The sequence below is a fragment of the Etheostoma spectabile genome, chromosome 6 (genome assembly GCF_008692095.1).
Source record: "Etheostoma spectabile isolate EspeVRDwgs_2016 chromosome 6, UIUC_Espe_1.0, whole genome shotgun sequence".
NCBI lineage: Eukaryota > Metazoa > Chordata > Actinopteri > Perciformes > Percidae > Etheostoma > Etheostoma spectabile.
Genome location: NC_045738.1, coordinates 2,323,222 through 2,341,648, shown reverse-complemented (window position 1 = coordinate 2,341,648; position 18,427 = coordinate 2,323,222). Strand labels below are relative to the sequence as shown.

The following is an 18,427-nucleotide window of genomic DNA, read 5'->3' as shown; positions in this document are numbered from 1 at the left end:
ATGATGTCATAAGGGGAAAGGTTACTTCCCCTTTCTCTATTTTGCTTGCCTGGAGAATGTGGCCCACCCAAGAGAAAGAGAGAGACATCATGGGGTGAAAACAAGCAAAGCATGGTAGTGGGTCAAGGCTACACCCTCGCCCCCACCTCCCCTCCCCTCCCCCTCCTCCTCAATCAATTAAAGCTACAGACAGAAATGGCACACACTAAGGAAAGGTCATTGTGGGACTGGCTCTAGTGGCTGTAATTCTGCATCAAGGCTGAATTTTGTCCAAAAGACTTCAGATATGGTGTTAGGGAACCTCTAAGGTCTGTATAAAAGCATCCAAAACGCAGAATGTCATAGGACCTTTAACACATGGTTGAATGGAATTTTGAATGAGCTGTTTGTCAGTTAATTGTGTGCATTCATCAGGTGTTGGCATCAAACACATCCTAGATACAATCAGAAGTGAACACCCTTGTAGTTAACGATACACATAAACCAGCAGTTAAAATCTAAATAAGACTTCAATTGTACATGTGCACACATACATACATAGGCACTCAGGCAACAGAAGTATGGCCCTAAACTTTAAACTAACATGTTCCAGCCTCATACATTTGCATGTGCATAGTCACACACACATACACACCTCTTTCTTCTTTTCTCTCTCCACATTGGAAAGAAAACTCTCACTCCACACTATCATTCCTCACCACCCTCTCGATAATTGGGGATAGCGTTTCCTCTCCACTCCTCTGTAGCCTTTGAATGACCCATTCCTCCTTGTCACTCCCTTTTTGTTGCAAACTACACCAGCAGGAGGAGAAAGGTAAAGAATCTCATTTATTTTTAGTACCATATACAAATGTCTCTCTCAATTTGAAGAGTAGTAATCCCTATTTTCCCTAAGGCTTTTATTGCATGCATTTAAAAGTGTGTTTTCTCACTCACACATACTGTAGAAGCATACAGTGCTATATAGTATACAAGCTTACAGTGCGCACAAACACAAAGGCATTCACGGCAGAGCTGGTGTCAGCTCCTATTATTTGCCTTTGGAGAGTATGACAGAAACAGAAGAGGGATGATCAGGTAATGGAGTATTCTGTCTTATGAGCTCTCTCTATCTCTCTCTGTAACACACAGACTCAGGCTCTGAAGTTCTTATTATTCAGGGCTGACCTCTGAATAACCCTGTTCTCAAGCTCAGATGGGACAACATCAAAAGGCTCGTTCCCTTTTGAACTCGCTGGGTTCTACAGAGAGACAGTTTGAGTCTTCTACAGTGATTCTCTGCTATCTAGCTAGAATTTCAAAAACTGACCTGCCCATTTTAAATACTGAATCCTGCAAGGTTTATGATCAGCTGTCAAATCATCATTCCTCTCTTAGGCCACACGCTTGCACTGTATGCACCTCATTTAAAAACTACTTTAAAGCGATGCCTTGATTTAATATTGATGTGTGATAAATATTGCAGAAAATTAGCTGGCACGCTGCGGGGGTCTGTGATTTCCACTTGCTGGGAGACATTCATTATAGGCAGATCAGATGGAAACAGACATGAGCCTAGATACTGAACAGCAATGCTTTAGTAATTCCAACTCTCTCTCCTGGACACGTGTGTCAGCGACTCTCATTTCAAAGTTCTCCCATTTTACTTTTAAAGAAGTTGTTCCAGGTCTCAACCTTAGCCGTCAGTTCATATGTGTATTAGGGAACACAAGCTAATACAAAAAGTATGTTTGACAACTGTATGACTGTTCCTGTGTCCTGTGTCCATTGTCCAGGAGGTTGCAGGAGGAGGAGCAGCAGCTGAGGACATCATCTCTCCCGGCCATTCCAAACCCCTTTCCAGAGCTCTGCAGTCCAGCAAGCTCCCCTGTCCTCAGTCCTGGCTCTCTACCCCCTGGAGAAACCTCCACTTGTAAATATGTAAGTCAAACCCTACAAAACAACACTGTAGAAACTTTTCAGGAATTATGAAAGTCACATTTTTCCCAGCATGGCTCTTGTTGGTTTCATATTTTACTACACATTATAATTTAGTGCGGTTGCACTGGATACCGAACATTGGCTTCATACGATATGGGAGACCATGTCAGAAAAACAGGATATGAGACATCAGCTGATTTTGATTTACTTGTATGTTGATTCCTGACACAAGTGTGACTCAAGTGACTTGTTTTGAAGGATGCAGTATTTGAAAATCGTAAATCAGCTGTGTTTAGTGGTCATGAATGTTGGACATATGCATTTAGGAATTTTCCCTGCTCTACGTCTGCCCCATGTTTTCCTCATCTGAGGTATGTTGATTGCTTGCATGTGATAGCACTGTACTGTACAATCCATCTGTGTGTGTGCGCTCAAAAGGCTTTGCGGCTGTGTTTGAGAAAAAAGAATGAGGTGAAGAGTGGAGGAGCATAGACTCTGTGTGTGTGTGTGTGTGTGTGTGTGTGTGTGTGTGTGTGTGTGTGTGGTGTGTGTGTGTGGTGTGTGTGTGTGTGTGTGTGTGTGGTGTGGTGTGTGTGTTTGTATTAGATATGTAGGTATACAACCTGCACAAACTGAATTTCTCTGAGACTTTATGCATTTGTGTGTTCATTTGTTGACAACGATTTAGAGACTGGTCTGTCTATTCCTGGAAGTTGCAGTCCCCCCATCATCTGCTAATGATCTTCGCATGGGGCCAGTGCTGGCTACAGTAACATACCAGCTTACAGTAATGTGAGGGCGGACGATTTCTCATAAGTACTCTCCCTGGCTGTGATCCTGGCCTGTTCTGGTCATAGCTTTTACGGTGCAAGATCATAGACTGCAGTTCCAGTTAAGTTGTTTCTTGCCAAAATATAAGTCTGAGTTTAATATGACCTGATCTTTTTTCTCAAACGTCAGGTCCTGAATCACTTGATTAATTGATAAACCTGTGGTATCCAGTAAATGCTTTAAGAACTGGTAAATTGTGGCTTAGAAGTACCAAATGTGACCTTAATCTCTTAATGGTTAATTGAAATATTAGATTTAAATCTACTCTTCACGAGTGGGAAAGTTCTTTCTTTCTTTGCGGGTATATCATAGGCTTAAAATTACTAGCTGCGGCAGAAATTCAAAACTGCATGGTAAATCTTAACTTATACTGTAAAGAGGTCGAAGATGAATCTTATTAAGATCAAGTGGTTATGAGTTTTGTATTGAAATACTAGCTGTAATTTAACAGTGGCTCCTTAAGTAAAGCAGGCGTTTCTGGTAAATATTCAGAAACCAATTTGTCAGACTGGGTGAGCCGCTCAGGAAGGGAATGTTGTTGGTTTTTGAATTCCCAGACGGCTTGTTAAGAGGGCAGTATAAACCAGGAAGTGGAGTAGGGGATTAAAGGAGGTGCAGGGGAGTTGGAGATTAGCGGCGGAGGTAAAATATTTCTGTGATCATATATTACGGTGAAATATCTCTAAACGTTTTTTGAGGCACTCCACATTAGTTGAGGATCTGCCTTTGACATTGACACAGTTATGACCCCACATCACAGCAATCCTGTTTCCCATGTCCGACTTTCGAAGAGCTGGAATTAATGGATGTTTGTCTTAACACCAAAACATGTTTGCACACTAAAATCTCACAAAAAGTGAACCCATACTTATTTTATTGTATCCTACGTATATGCACAGTGCTCCTTTCATAGTGACACGTTTGTTTGTGTGACATGCAATTTGTCTGACCAATTTTGAATGAAGTTTAATTACAAGAACTTTAGCGTGTCAGTCACATTAGAGACGATTTTGCGTGGAGTTTTACATCATGTGTTAAAACATTGCCATACATCTGCTCAGAATGTACTAATATCTATACTTGGCTATAATGGTAAACAGTTGCTAGATATAGAAAAAGGGAAATTTTTACAGGTTTTGTTTTGCGTGGACCACCGAACATTTGCAATGAAGAGGCAATAGTGAGAAAGGGCTGTGGAAAAATGAATTCCTATTGTGTTTTTACCATGCACACACTGTGCTCACAGTCATGTAAACTTGTGTAAGTGTGCTGGGCATCCATCAATGCATATGGGCGTGTTTGTTTTTTTAGATGCATGTGTGTTTGCGCTCACGTCTGCCTGTTTGTCTTTGTGAGTTCTGTAAACTATTTACAGCATTGGCAGTGTCTGTCCATTGTTGATGGGAATGGAAAGTATGTCTCATTGTGGTTGTTGTTCAGTGGAAATTCAATTCAGCACCTTTACGTTGAAAACTAAAACCCACCTCCTTTTGGGGTCCAGTTCCGGAAGCAAACGTACAACATATTCTTCCCTTACGTGGTTCAGAGTGGAGTGGTGATCTGTTTAGAGTTTGGCAAGTGGGATGGTGGGCAGGTAAATTATATTGCTCCCAACCCACTTTCCAAGACCTCTAACCATAATCTTTTCAACCGTCTGTGCTATGTTTTGTGCCATTTTTCTTCCTCTCTGTTTGTCAGTTTTTCTCTATCTACCCCTCTCCCTGCCCTCCAAACATTCAGTCCAGTCAGCCAGCCGGCTGTTGAGAAGTTTCTCTGTTTAGTTTACTGAATTTTCCGACCTCCGGGCATTTTCTGACTGACTCTCATACTTCTGTCCCTCTGTTCCTCCTTACCTCACTCTTTGGCCTGTGTGCATGAGGCATGAGGACGCAGCGCTGGGCTGTCAGGAATCACTGGGCAAGCTGTTTGACATGGCCATATGACTCCCAATTACCTCACTTTCCTCCACTCTCCTCTCCCTCCTGTCTTTATCCGTTCCCCGCTTAGCCCTCCTGTCTCTAACTTGTCTTTGTAGCTGTACATTCTTAAAGGAAAACTCTGAAATAGAGTTGCAGTATGTTCCGTGGTTTCAAACTAATGTAGTAATAAAGGGCAGTGTTAAAGCAATGTAGCTGTTGAAACTGTACAGGTGAAATACATTTTTTTGCAGGTGGATGTGCTTTAAACTTTAAGCTGCGTAGCATCAATGAAACAAACAAGGCCAAATCCGAATAAAAAAGTGTGGTTATTTTGGGAGCTGCATGATGATTAAGAACATTAAATGAGGAAGCTGCCATCTATGAACACTGGCACAAGTCCAATGTGGTATGTGTGAAAGTGTGCACAGATGGGCAGATATTCTTCCTGTGCCTGCTAAGGATTACTGCAAACAAAATTTGGACTTTCTTAAACTCCATACTTATCCATACTAGGAGCTTGGCCTGTGCAATCCATGTCGTGCAATGGAAAAACCTGTAAGACGTAATGCAAGATGAATGCAAGGCAGTTAACTAGTAGATCCATTCATTTTCTCAGTCGGTTCTTGACAGTCTGTCCTCAGTAGTGCAATTGAGAGGGCTGTTATGCACTTACTCAGAAACTGTGTTCCCATAGCTACCCCAGCCAGTGTGGTGTGGGAACACTGATTTGATGGGTTGAAAGATTTTGCTGGATTTACTGTACTTGGACTGGATGTCCTGTAGCTCAGTGATCTTTATGGTATGGCAGGATCCCCATGCACTGTCTGCCTTTTTAGTCTGTGTTTTATTATCTTTCTATTGGTCTGTCTATCTCATTGTGTCTTAGAGTTTATATCAGTGTTTATTGTTTGTCACAAGTAGGGCTGAATGATATTGTGTTTTAGCATTGACATCGCGATGTGTGCATGCGCTGGACGTTGCGATGTTGACGCTAATCCTTTTTCGCTGCTTGATAGAAAAGTAAACTTTCACCGTTGTCCTTTTACATGATTATTACCGGTCGACCCTTCCCCTTTAAGACAGGTAGCCATGTCGGCAACGTGTGTATGTGGCGTTAGTCCGACAGGGTTTATTGTTATGAGAAGTAAGGCTCTACGTGTGTAGAAAAGTACCGAAGTCAGAAGCTGCCGCTGACAGTGGTGATGGGTAGTCAGTGAAGCTACAGTAGTCAGTGTTTTACGTTCACTGCAAATACAAACTAAATCACCTGATTAATGCAACATAATTACTAAGTCTCCCGGCCATTTCCTCCCGCAGAAAGCTGCTACCAGCCAGGCTAAAGCTAATATAGTTAGCTTTAAGAAACAAGCAGAAAGCTGCTACCAGCCAGGCTAAAGCTAATATAGTTAGCTTTAAGAAACAAGCAGAAAGCTGCTACCAGCCAGGCTAAAGCTAATATAGTTAGCCTAAAGAAACAAGCAGAAAGCTGCTACCAGCCAGGGTAAAGCTAATATAGTTAGCCTAAGGAAACAAGCAGAAAGCTGCTACCAGCCAGGCTAAAGCTAATATAGTTAGCCTAAAGAAACAAGCAGAAAGCTGCTACCAGCCAGGCTAAAGCTAATATAGTTAGCCTAAAGAAACAAGGCGTCTGTCCGTCTCAACTAATGCTGTTCGGAGCCGCGACACTGGAAACGTAACACTAATCTACAACAGAAGTCTGTGTCTGATCTAACGTCGTTTACACGGATTTAATTGTTCTTGGATACACAGAGTGTGTTGCTTGAACGCGTGACATGCAGGTCTGATCAATTTATCAAACTAACAAGCTGGCCCTGCTAGTTGACCACAACCTGAAATTTAGATGAAGCAACATGCAGCCGTTGTCATACACTTTAGCCTGGATTGACAGTATTATATGAATACAATGGTGTCATGCCAGTCAACCAGCATATTTCTACCTAATTTCCCTCTCCAAAATCACTTCAGAAGAGTAGTCACAGCGCTTACTTGCTTTGGTGTTTGTAAAGCATTAAAGTTTATCATCTTCTATGTAGATTATTTCGCCTACGAAATCACTGCAGTAGTTGAGAATGATTTATTATTTCAGATTTTTCCAATATTGTGCAGGCCAAGTCCCAAGTCATCTTCTGTCATCCCTCCACCCTTTTGTCCTTTACTATGAACCTTAAGTTCAGTCAACACTCCTGTACAGTGTTGGGCAAGCCACTTTTAAAAAGTAATTAGTTACAGTTACTAGTTACTACTTCCAAAAATTAACTAAATTATATACTCAGTTACAAATTATAAGACATAACTAGTTACTTCAGAAAGTAACTAATGTGTTACTTTCAAGTACATTTTTAAATGCTCAAATGTGACCCCACCTCCACCCCTCTTTAACGGAACATAAAATGCATGTGCATGTTCAATTATTTATGATAAATCGGAATATTATAATGAAATGGACACTTAATACAAACTTACAAAATATATACAGCCTTTGTAGTGAAAATAACATAAGTGTGCTTACCATGAAATTTTACTCAACCTCAGCCAATCGTCAGCATTTATGCGCTTGTCTCATGCACGGCCCACTAACCAAGGAAGAAAAAAAGTCAGAGATCTAGTTGGTCTGATGAAAAAAACAGCTTGAATTATAGTAACACACCGCGTTTTTTGGCATTAATGGTAACAATGTTATTATGATTGTAAGAGTAATCGATTAGATTACTCGTTACTGAAAAAAAGTAACACCATTTGTAATGAATTTATTTATAACACTAATATTCCCATCACTGGTCCTGTAACAAAGTATCAGATCTTAGGACACTTTACAGAGAGAGAGACTGAAAGAGAGAAATATGTACAGCAACTATAATATCTAACTATAATAATTATAGAAATATGACTAATAATCATTGTAGGGTGTAACAGTGGGTATAACGCTGATGAATGAACAGAGACAACTAGAGTAACAGTAAAGATAATAGAACTATACCAAACAAAAATAATAATTGTAGTAATAGTGGGCGTTGAGCAGGACCCCGGCAGCTGCCGCAGCAACAATCCAGGGGCCACCACAATCCAAGGAAATCTACGAGGCAAAAAAGCACAAGGACTGTGGGGAAGAAGCTAAGATACTAACATGCATTAATGGGATATGAATGGATACTGATGGAAAGAGAATACATACGCATTCACACACGATAAACAAAGAAGCCTAAAATAGCACATGGTGCCAAACAAGCTGTGGACTTTTGATTGGCACTATAATTTTAGCAAATTAGCTGTTTGTGCTTACTGCCAGAATTGTTGTCTAGTTGCACAAGTCTGACTAATAATATACATAATGTTACTGCTTTCTATATCACGCACATTTAAGCAATCTTGCTATCAATCTGTCTACCTTTAAAAAAAATAATGACTATATTATTATTCTTAGATAAGTACAGTATGCAAATGTTCAGGATTTTGTTGCTTTGTACATTACATTGATGTATAGTATTCAATTTAAAGATTAAAGCAACATGTACAGAGACATATGCGGCAAATCATCAAGATACAGGATGTACTGAAATATGCACAGAAGCATTATGTACATATCTTTTGAATGTGGATGATTCTATGATAGGTGCAGTGATTTCTCACTGTTGCGCCATCATAGAACTTTATAAATGTATCTGTGGATCTATATGGGCTGTACAAACTTACTGTAAATTACATTAAAAAAAAAGTGGAATACATTTTTTGGTTTTCTGCATTTTTATTATATTACTATTATGTTTGTATTTCTTAGTATCCTTTCCCGCCTATGTCTTTTCTGAATTGTCTTGTGAAATATGCTGAGCTACTGTATATTAGATTTTGCTCTAGTGATGCTGTTCACAATTCCACCTCTCACTATTCCTCACCTCTCTCTCTCTTTCTCTCTCTCTCTCTCTCTCTCTCTCTCTCTCTCTCTCTTTGCATGACATGTGCCTCCAGTTTAGTTAGACTTCAAAGCTGTGACACTACTTATTTAAAAAACTATTAAAGTATCAGCTATACTGCATTGAAGTAGAATGTTAATGATGTGCTCATGATATATATAAGCTTGTAGAAATCATGCAACCTGTTTCTTAATGAATCAGAATTCTAAATCATTACTCTTAGCGTTGTGTAAGACTGATAATGCAGTAAATCGAGTATAAGTACCATAAGCTTTTTTATTCAATTACTTACTCTGAGCAGAAAGAAGTAACAAGGAAGATGTGATGCAGTCTCCCTTTGCATCTCAGCATTGTACAAGCTTCTAAAAATAATATCCCTAGTCTATGTATGCTTCTTTGTTGGAATTATGTTTAAATGTTTAAAGATGTTTAAAACAAAATAGTGAACGTAACCCTGCATGAATGGATATTTTGGCCAAAAAAAAGCTGTTAATACAACACTAGCATATCATCCCTTTTATTAAATTGATAAGTGAACATGTTAACAAACAGTTGCTTATTACATATGTACCAATGGGTTACCAAAAACAGTTTTACACAGTGAATACTTGAAGAAGCCATTGTGGTTGCTGAAAAGAAAGTAATAGGATTCTAGAAACACCCAGATGGGCATCGATCCACCCCTCTTCTCTCTCTATTAGCTCTGAAGCATGGCATTCTTTGGCTGCCTCCTTCTTCAATGTTGGAAATACTCCAGGTCAAAGGGCAGATTTTTCCACTATAAAAGGAAAGCAGAATGGAATGCTGTCGATGCCCAAACTGTTGGCCCCATCGTGTGGGAACGTCTGTGGGCGCGTGCACAAGTGTGTGTATTTAAAAATAAGGGCGTGTTGGTGAGGAGGTTCAGTTTTGTGTATTGTGGATTGTGTGTGTGTGTGTGTGTGTGTGTGTGTGTGTGTGTTTGTGTGTGTGTGTGTGTGTACAGTTGTCGTTTCATGGTTGGATCCTGCCCATTGCTGAGCATTCCAGACCTTCACAAGACTGTTTTACCTTACTAGACTTATATATACTTACTATACTATATTATGATTTATTTTAATGGCATTCAATGCCTATATAAGTGTTTTTATGACATACTATAGCCTACTACAAGTTGTTTTTATGACTTTTCTATTTATTAAGTGACTTTTTTACAACTTTTTTTATGACAGTACCAGTTACTGTTCTGCATGTGGAACACAAATGCAAATCAGTACCACAATAACAACAAAGTGCCTGTAGCTAGCTAAAAAACATTAGATTTAAGCATGTCAAATGATTATTATAACAATCTGTGTCTCCCAGAGAGGACAAGATAGCTAATGCTAGCAAGCTATAGCAGTTGCTAACATAACACTACATAGCTCTCTGATTCATCCACTATAACACAAGTTGCATACTGTTAAAATGTGTGATGATAAATGTCAGTGCACACGTAGTCTATATTCTTGACGTTCCACTTCCGGGATTGCTCCGGTGCTGCAGGACTTCTGCTGGATGCATGTAATGTCCTTTACCTTCCGCTTTCTTTGTGATGGAATTTTACGCCCGGAAGTATTTTCCTCACCGTCAATTCTCATTTTAAGGTCTTCGTTTAACAATATCAATAACAATATATACTCAACACAACAACACGAAAATGTAAATCAAACAATGAGATCATGACTTTTAATATTTTCTCCTTGGATTCTGAGAAACATTATTTTTGTGTACATTTTGGATAGCAGAAGGCTCTACACTACTAGTAATTCTCAGCCACCGTTATTACAAAGACGCTTCAGATCTTGTTGGAATGCAACGTTTTCTATCTGTTGTAGTTTGGACTGCCCACATGTGCCACCTAGGGGTTAAAATACCTTGGGGCCGTGCGTGCGTGTGTGCTTGCGTGCATGAGTGTGTTCTGCTTCTCATTGCACTGATGTGTTCTGCAGGCCCCATCTGTGAGTGGATCAAGCAGCCAGCTTGCTTTTAAATGGATCTTAAAGTGAAACATGGAACACACACTTAGACACACACACTGACACACCGAATTGTGAGATCACCAGCTAGTCACGTTTATGTTTGTGTGTGTGTGTGTGTGTGTCTTCCTGCTGGCCTCATTATTCCTACCATTACATCCAGTCTTTGAGCCCAAGGCATGCACACGCACACACACACACACACACTTGCACACATTTGCACACAAACATGCTTGTCATTTGATGCTCTTTGTGGCAAAGGTAAAGAGAGCATGCAGGCAGTACAGTAACCCTTTGTCAGCTCGCATGACCCTGCTCTCTTTTTCAAGCAGATGCATATATCAACATATACACAAATTGCATTGAGTGACTGAGTGGATTTGCAGCATTTGGTGCGGTAAAATACTAATTATTTGGCTGCTGTGAAACAAATACTACCTGGAGAAGAGACAGGCAGGTTGTGGTTGAGTCTGGAACATCTCATGTGTCAGGGCCATATTTATCCCCTGCTGCTAAATGGAAACATGCCGTGCTACTCACACACACACACACGCACACACACACACACACATCGCCTGTTGTTGAATAATAGAGTAGGCCGGCATGATTAGTCTGAGTAATGGCTCAGTTTAGATAAATATGACTCTAAAATTAGTACTGGGCAAAGCCACTTGGGAGCAGATCCCCATCTCATAGCTCGTGCATAAAAACCTTTGTGGTCTGTGCATTAGTATACTGTATTACCAAGGGCAGGGCTTATAAAATGCACCATGAGATACACAATGTCACACATACTAAAATACTATCCTGGAGGAGGCCGACACTTGGGTAAGTATCCCACTTATGCATAGACACAAACCGTTGGTTTAAATTCATCCTGTTGCATGGTAAATTAGTTTAAACGCTTTCAGTAAAAATAGGTCAGTGTCACTGCAACCACTAAGCCATCTGCAGCTAACGTCCACTGCCTACACTGTACCAGAAGTGGTATGTGCATGTGATGAACACCTCATGACAGCCCTGAGCCAATGAAAATGCAGCATTGCATTCACATACAGTCTAAAACAAACTACCGCTATAAAGATTATGCATATAAAAACAGATGTTTTCACTGCTAATAGCGATCGTCTGCTACATAATACAAGCGCTAAGGAAGCATTTAGACATTGGTATACTACTAGATACAAAATTGCCTTATAGAAGAAATGTATCTGCTGCACGAGTAATGATGTCTGAAAATGTTGAATATAGTTCAAAAGGCATTGTATTCCAGTGTAGTAAACTAAGCTGTGTAAAAACTTTGGTCAGTCACTGAGATTGTGACTAATGTAAATACAACGCTGCTCATCTCAAATTGCCCATTTTAGTGGATGCAGCAATTCCAAACTTGTTTCCAAAGTTGTCTAAATAATGCCAGCCTATCAATTAAGCAATACAGACTGTCAGGCAGATACAGTATACAGTATATGAATGTGCATCAGGTTCATTTTACCCCAGCATCAAATTATGCTATCACAGTTCACGGTTTGTTATAGATTAATGAGGGAATCCTAACCAGAGCATTTTAATCCATTTATTGAGGTAATGGTAGGAGACCACAAGCCTCAAATAATGAAAGGGTTAATAATTAAGGCTTTATTTAATTATTTTCTGTATTCAAGTTAGCTAAATAAATGTATTTCTATAGGAACATGACTGGACCACCCAGAAACTGGTGATGGTGCACCTTTAAGGGTCCATCCCTCACTCTGTGTCCCAGAAGGCAGGCAGTGTAAGATTAGAAGCCACAACTTTCACCCAGCTAATAGGGCAAGAACCCATTACTCCTTCAGCTAATGGGCTGGTGTTAGCTCTCTCATCTGTCTCTGTCTCTGTAGTTTAGATTGTCAGAGTATCACACGTGTGTGCTTTTGCATTTATCCTACCCTGGGCATACTACTGATGATTCAAAACAATATTGATGTGAAAAGTCTTTTACTCACATGGTTTTGACTGTGCTTTTTTACGTCCTTGCACCCTCATACACACCCACATGTGCCTGAATACAGGTGTAAACGCATGTGTCTATGTTTTAGGGGTGAAGGAAGACATCGATACAGCATAGTAGTTGCCATGTTTTCCATGGCAATACTGTATCGATACACAGAGGTCAATTATCAGTCTTTTATTTTATACGTGTTGCTCAGTTTGTCTGCTTGATAATCCCATGTTGCAGCAATACTATTTAGGTGAGATGACAGAGATAAAATCTTTTTAGAAAAAACAGATGTTGACAAAGTTCTCTTTTGAGGACATCATTTGAAATTGGGAGAAACTTTGAAGTTGGAAAAAAAGGTAATAAAATTGCAATATATCGCAGAATATTACAATATCGCGATAATATTGTATTGTGACATAAATATTGTGATGATATTGTATCCTGAGGTGTCTGGTGATTCCCACCCCACTAGGTGTGCGTGTGTCCATGTGTTTCACAAAGAGAGCAGTGTGTTGCTGCCTGTAGGCATTTCATCTGGCCAAAGCTGAACAGAGCTGTTAAATTCATGTAGGTCATGGAGACTGCATCTCTCTTACTCTCTTCCTTTCCTGTCTCTCTCTGTCCTTTCTCTCTGTCTCTCTCTGTCCTTTCTCTCTCTCTCTCTGTCCTTTCTCTCTCTCTCTCTTTCTCTCTCTTCCCCCCTCCCTCTCTGTCCCTCAGGAAAAGTAGGACAGCTCAGATTTCTGAGCTGCTGCTGTGAAACAGCAGAAGAGGAGGGAAGAAAGAGTAATAAGACGAAGAATAGAGACTGAGGCTATGTTTAGACGGAAACAATCTGAAGAGAAAATGCAAAAGGGGTGTTGCGTTCTCACTAGGGCTGTAACGATATGTAAAATGAAACCGAAATCGCGACACCCAGCCTAACGAACCTGTGATTCGCGCCTGGGAGAAGGCGGAATCGCGACACACCCCTTCCAGCTCCCAGAGTTATCCTTCCCATCCAGATCCAGTGCTACCACTCCTTTTGGTGCCTTATTCCTGTTTTGTCTGGTAAATTTAGCTTACTGTACAGACGGCTAAAAGCAAAAGAGGTGGTACCGGTAACGCTAACGGAGGCATAACGTTACGAATGGCCGCTGTTCTGACTCGGGTGCCTGGGTCGGTTTCCCGACGGTTCAGTAAACTACGTTAGCGGCTTACATTAGCATTAGCTACTTGTCAACCATCATCTTTAAAGAGCAAAGCACTTTTCCTCTTTGTTCCCCCTACAGGTTGGAAGGGTTAATTGTTACCAATATTCTTATGTCTCATTCTAACGAGTAAATGAACCACTGAAAAGATTTTGGAAACATTATTTTAAAGTACAATAGAATCTTTGGTGTTGGATCGATCAACATCGAAATCAATCCATATCAATAAATAAGGTATCTGTTGTATTACTGTGTTGCAAACTGGGATGTAATTAATGACAAAACGATGCCATGTGGCAGAAGAAATGTTACATACCCTTGAGACAGGAACGTGACGGTGGAGCATTTTTAAGATTTCCTCTCTGGAGGGGAATTTCACTTTTTTGCGTTTTTAAGCCTCAAAAACACCGTCGCCATCTAAACAAAAGGCACATCAGATAAAATATTTTTAAGTTTTTACCCACAACCGTATTTGTGTAAACAGGGCCTGAGAAATTGAAAAGCTGTTGATGAATTAGTGTTATAAAAGTTTTGGCTGTGCTTCAATTAAACTACCCAATATACAGTACTATAGTCCCAATATCTGCCTTGGAAATCGTCTAGTCTTAATCTGCATGGCTATTTGCATCTGTTGTGAATATGCAGGCCACAATAAGTACTTTGGTTGTTTTTTGTTGGCTTACTTTTTCTCACAACATGCTAACCGGTAACACAAGATTCCATTCACTTCGCTAAGCTAACTAGCGGCGGTGCTGCCTGTGTTGCACCGTACTAAAACAATGTACTGAGACAAAAATGTGTTGTCCCACCTATCTACAGTTAGGGGTGACTGTCAAACGGTGGTGTGTTCCTTTAAGGATAAGAATTATGGACAGGAAACTTTTATTTATTTACGTAGTTTAAAAAAACAGTAAGTGACATGACAAAAGGAGGAAAATTGAATTATGTTACAAATGAAACTATGCCCGTCATTCTTTCAAGTTTTAAAATTGAAGAACAAGACAAGCAACCTGACTCAAAGAGCTCAGCAATTGGAATTTGTTTCAATAGAGAAAAAATGAGAGAGCAAATGACAGACCGAGCATCTCCAATGCTCTGTCTGAAAACGTAATATTTGGGACAGTTTGTACAGAACTGTGGCACAATCGGTTCATCTGAACGGAAATGAATGTTTTTAATTGCCTGTGATGCTAGTAGTCCTCTTATTACTGTCATGGGACACAAGGACCTGTAGATGTTTTCCCCTCACACAGATATCCTTTATTACAATTGTAGGATTATTCATTCATAGAATTATTAGTAACTTGTGGGAACAGTGATTTTCTGCAGCAATTTGAAAAAGTGTAAATGTGACTATAAGAAATACAATCTATCATGGCGATTGGTAGTCTAAACTTGGAGTCTGGAGAAACTACTATATATTGCCAAAATCATGCCAATGATGTTATCCTTTGTTTGACCAATCACAATTACCCTGACCCCATCCTTCTGTCCTCCTTCTGTAATTGGACAATGGCTCCAAATCAGCAGTGGTCTGAAAGGATTCCAGGGTGGGCTGGCAATTGGACGCTAGTACACAATTTGTGTGGTGGCCCCCCACCACACAAACAAACACACACACACACACACACACACACACACACACACACACACACACACACACACACACACACACACACACACACACACACACACACACACACACACACACTCTCTCTCTCTCTCTCTCTCTCACACACACACTTTTCCTCTTGTTGCTAAAATATTTTGCTCCATGTGGAGTGTTTCTCAGCCGGTACTCATAATAAATAGGGTAGAGATTGTTCTTGCGTCATGATAACCCTGTCTAGACGACCCTACAGGAAGTGCATGGCACAAATCTAATTTTAAAAAGTAGTCTAAAAAGTATGACAGAACAGGTGTGTAGGGATGTTTCCATAGAAACTTCTTAAAAACTGTCTGATTCTGTTCTGAACAAACCTTAAAATGGATGAGACCAGGAATCTGGTCACCAGGTTATCGAAAGTGTTACTGGCTGGACTACAATTTGCACTACAACCACTATTTAACTGAAAATAGACATTGTTTCTCGCCTCTATCTTCAGATTCCCAATATTTGCCTGTTGTGACAGATACACTGTATATATGCATACAATGTTTTTTTGCTTGGTATGTTTTTTGTGACCTAAATTTGTGCTACTTTGTGCATTGCTAATTAAATTTGACCCGGCTCAGCTCCAAAATCTTCCAACAGTCAACTTGAAAAGTCTTGATACCCTGAATGGGTGTAAAGGCTCCATTATTTATAGACAGAGCAGGCTCTGTGGGATGACTAACTACCCAATATACAGTGTATGGTTTGATGCATGGCTGCACAGTGGTTGAAATGGCAGTCTGCCATTGTACATGACTTTGTATTGTCAGTGTGCACTGGGAGTCTTCTCCTCCTAAGTTTCTCTCCATACATCTCCCTCTCTCTCTCGAAACAATCCTGCTCTTCTCCCTCCCTATTCCATCTCTCTCTCCCCTGCCCACTAAATCCCTTTCTGCCTTATTTTGCTTTGCTGAGCCCAGATAGGCCCCTATGTCTTGGGACTTAATTTAACATGGTAATTGGATGACAAGGGACAGTTCACTGTCCCTTTCTCATGAGTCAGCAGTTTTCTTGGCTTGTGCATCCCACTACTGCTAACTACCGGCCCTGAGCGGGGACAGCCAATTGTCCGAGGTCCATTCAAGTTTTTGTGTCTCCATCTCATCAGCCGGACATCAGTTTCCAGGGGCGGCCGAGACCACACACAGCACCACATTGCAACCAATGGGGCTTTTTGGAGAGTACTTGTTAATGGGAATATGAAGCTGGAGTGGGTCGTGTGAGCCAAAGCAGCTTATCAATAGCTACAGTTCTTTTTTGGCAACACAAATAGAGGGTTGTAAGACAGAGCAGCTATATCTCAATGTTGAAAGTGTTGTGGTTTTGTTTTTTTAAGATCATTTCTTGGGGCATTTAGGACTTTCATTTCCATAGGATAGATTGAGACATGAAAGGGGAGAGGGAGGGGGAATGACAGTGACAGCAAAGGGCCCCAGGTTAGAGTCAAACCTGTGCCCGCTGCTTTGAGGAGTAACCCCCAATTTCCACCGGATGCGTAACAGCTGCGGATCGGCTCCGCTGCGTGACGGCTCCGTTCTATGCCGTCCGCCGTGGCCATGACTGCCAGCTGAAGTCTCGAGGTTCCACGAGATCTCGCAAATTCATGTACATTAGAACCATAAAAACCAACAACAGTGTGTTTCCATCCAGAGGAATCGAGAGGAAACAACTATGTGCTGTGTTTACAAGGTGTAGTGCAGGGAAATATAATCCGCTGTGAGCTATTGTATTTTAAAGGTTAACTGGATGTTTTATTGTTTCTCTGCTCGACTTCCCGTCCCTCACTATCTATCGTGAGCTGAATTGCTGCGGAGCTCTCCGGCATCCGGCAAATATAGAAGCTCTGCGTATCTGCTTCGGCGATATGCAAGCTGGGACGGAGCCGGAACGCAACTGTCCTGCAGTCAGTGGAAATACACAAATTGACTTTAACGGAAACCTAATAACTTTGCCGCCGTTTCCGACGGGATCCGCAGCTGTTACGCATCCGGTGGAAATTGGGGGTAAACCTCCATATATGTGCTTCTGCTCTATCAACTGAGCTAACCCAGCCACGTTGTGCATGTTTTTATAGCTTTTTTTCTGACTTGGTTCTGTTGGAATAATCAACTATGTAATGTTTTATACCCTCCATTTTCTATTTTTATATACTTAAAACTATATCATTTATTTTGCCTCCTGGTCTTACAATCAAGTCTCTGCAGGGACTGTTGATTTTCATGTTGTATTCCGTTGTATCTTAGATAAAAACTGACATTAAACTTTATTATACCTAGTATTCTAGAGTGTACTATATGAGCTCTGAGAATACAGCAAGTGAGTCTTTTTTGCTCTAAAGATTGTGCGTATTGCTACCAACAAGCTAAGTCATTAAGATGTTGATGTTATAGACGGTTAAGGTTTGTTTAAGTGCTGTGGCTAAGGTTTGGGTAGGCCATAATTGTACACAGCCTGAAGGCTCAACTCAGGGCAAGAAAGTTCCTGCACATGTTAATCGGAAGGAATGTCATCTGCGATGATGTTCCAGGAAGAGTTGACATTGGGGTTACATTTACATATAAACATATGGTGGGACTTTTTTCTCCCTTATGAAACTTTTGTCCAGGTTGCCTGACTTTTAAACTGCTTCACAACATTGTCCACATGTAATGGATCCTAATGTGTGCTCAGGCTTGTATGCCTAATGGCTAATACTCTTTTAGAATTGTAATCTGCCACAGTAACTCCTTTCTGATGTAATGGCTTGTAATGTGTACATAATACCAGTGGAGCTATTTATAGACCAGCAGCCAATTCTCGAAGAGATGGATCTGTGTGTGCGTGTGAGCTGCTGGGCGTGCACACACACGCTTGTGTGCTTTAGTTTTCACAAAGCACGTTCTCATACAGTGCAGTTTACTTTTTCTCTGTCTGTTTGCGCCTGTCTAGTTTCTGTCTAGCTTTGTCTTTGTGTGTGTGTGTCCATATTAGGACTCTGTGTGTGTGTGTGTGTGTGTGTGTGTGTGTGTG

General features: G+C 40.6%; 1 protein-coding gene across 1 annotated transcript in view; it reads left to right on the top strand.

The window, feature by feature from the left end:
* Positions 1 to 18,427, top strand: part of LOC116691809 (growth factor receptor-bound protein 10) — a gene marked incomplete at its 5' end in the record, with an annotated part of 63,225 nt that overhangs the window by 24,239 nt on the left and 20,559 nt on the right. Inside the window, 1 exon segment of the mRNA XM_032519723.1 lies at positions 1,776 to 1,920. Within this exon segment, the coding sequence (XP_032375614.1) occupies positions 1,776 to 1,920 (145 nt within the window).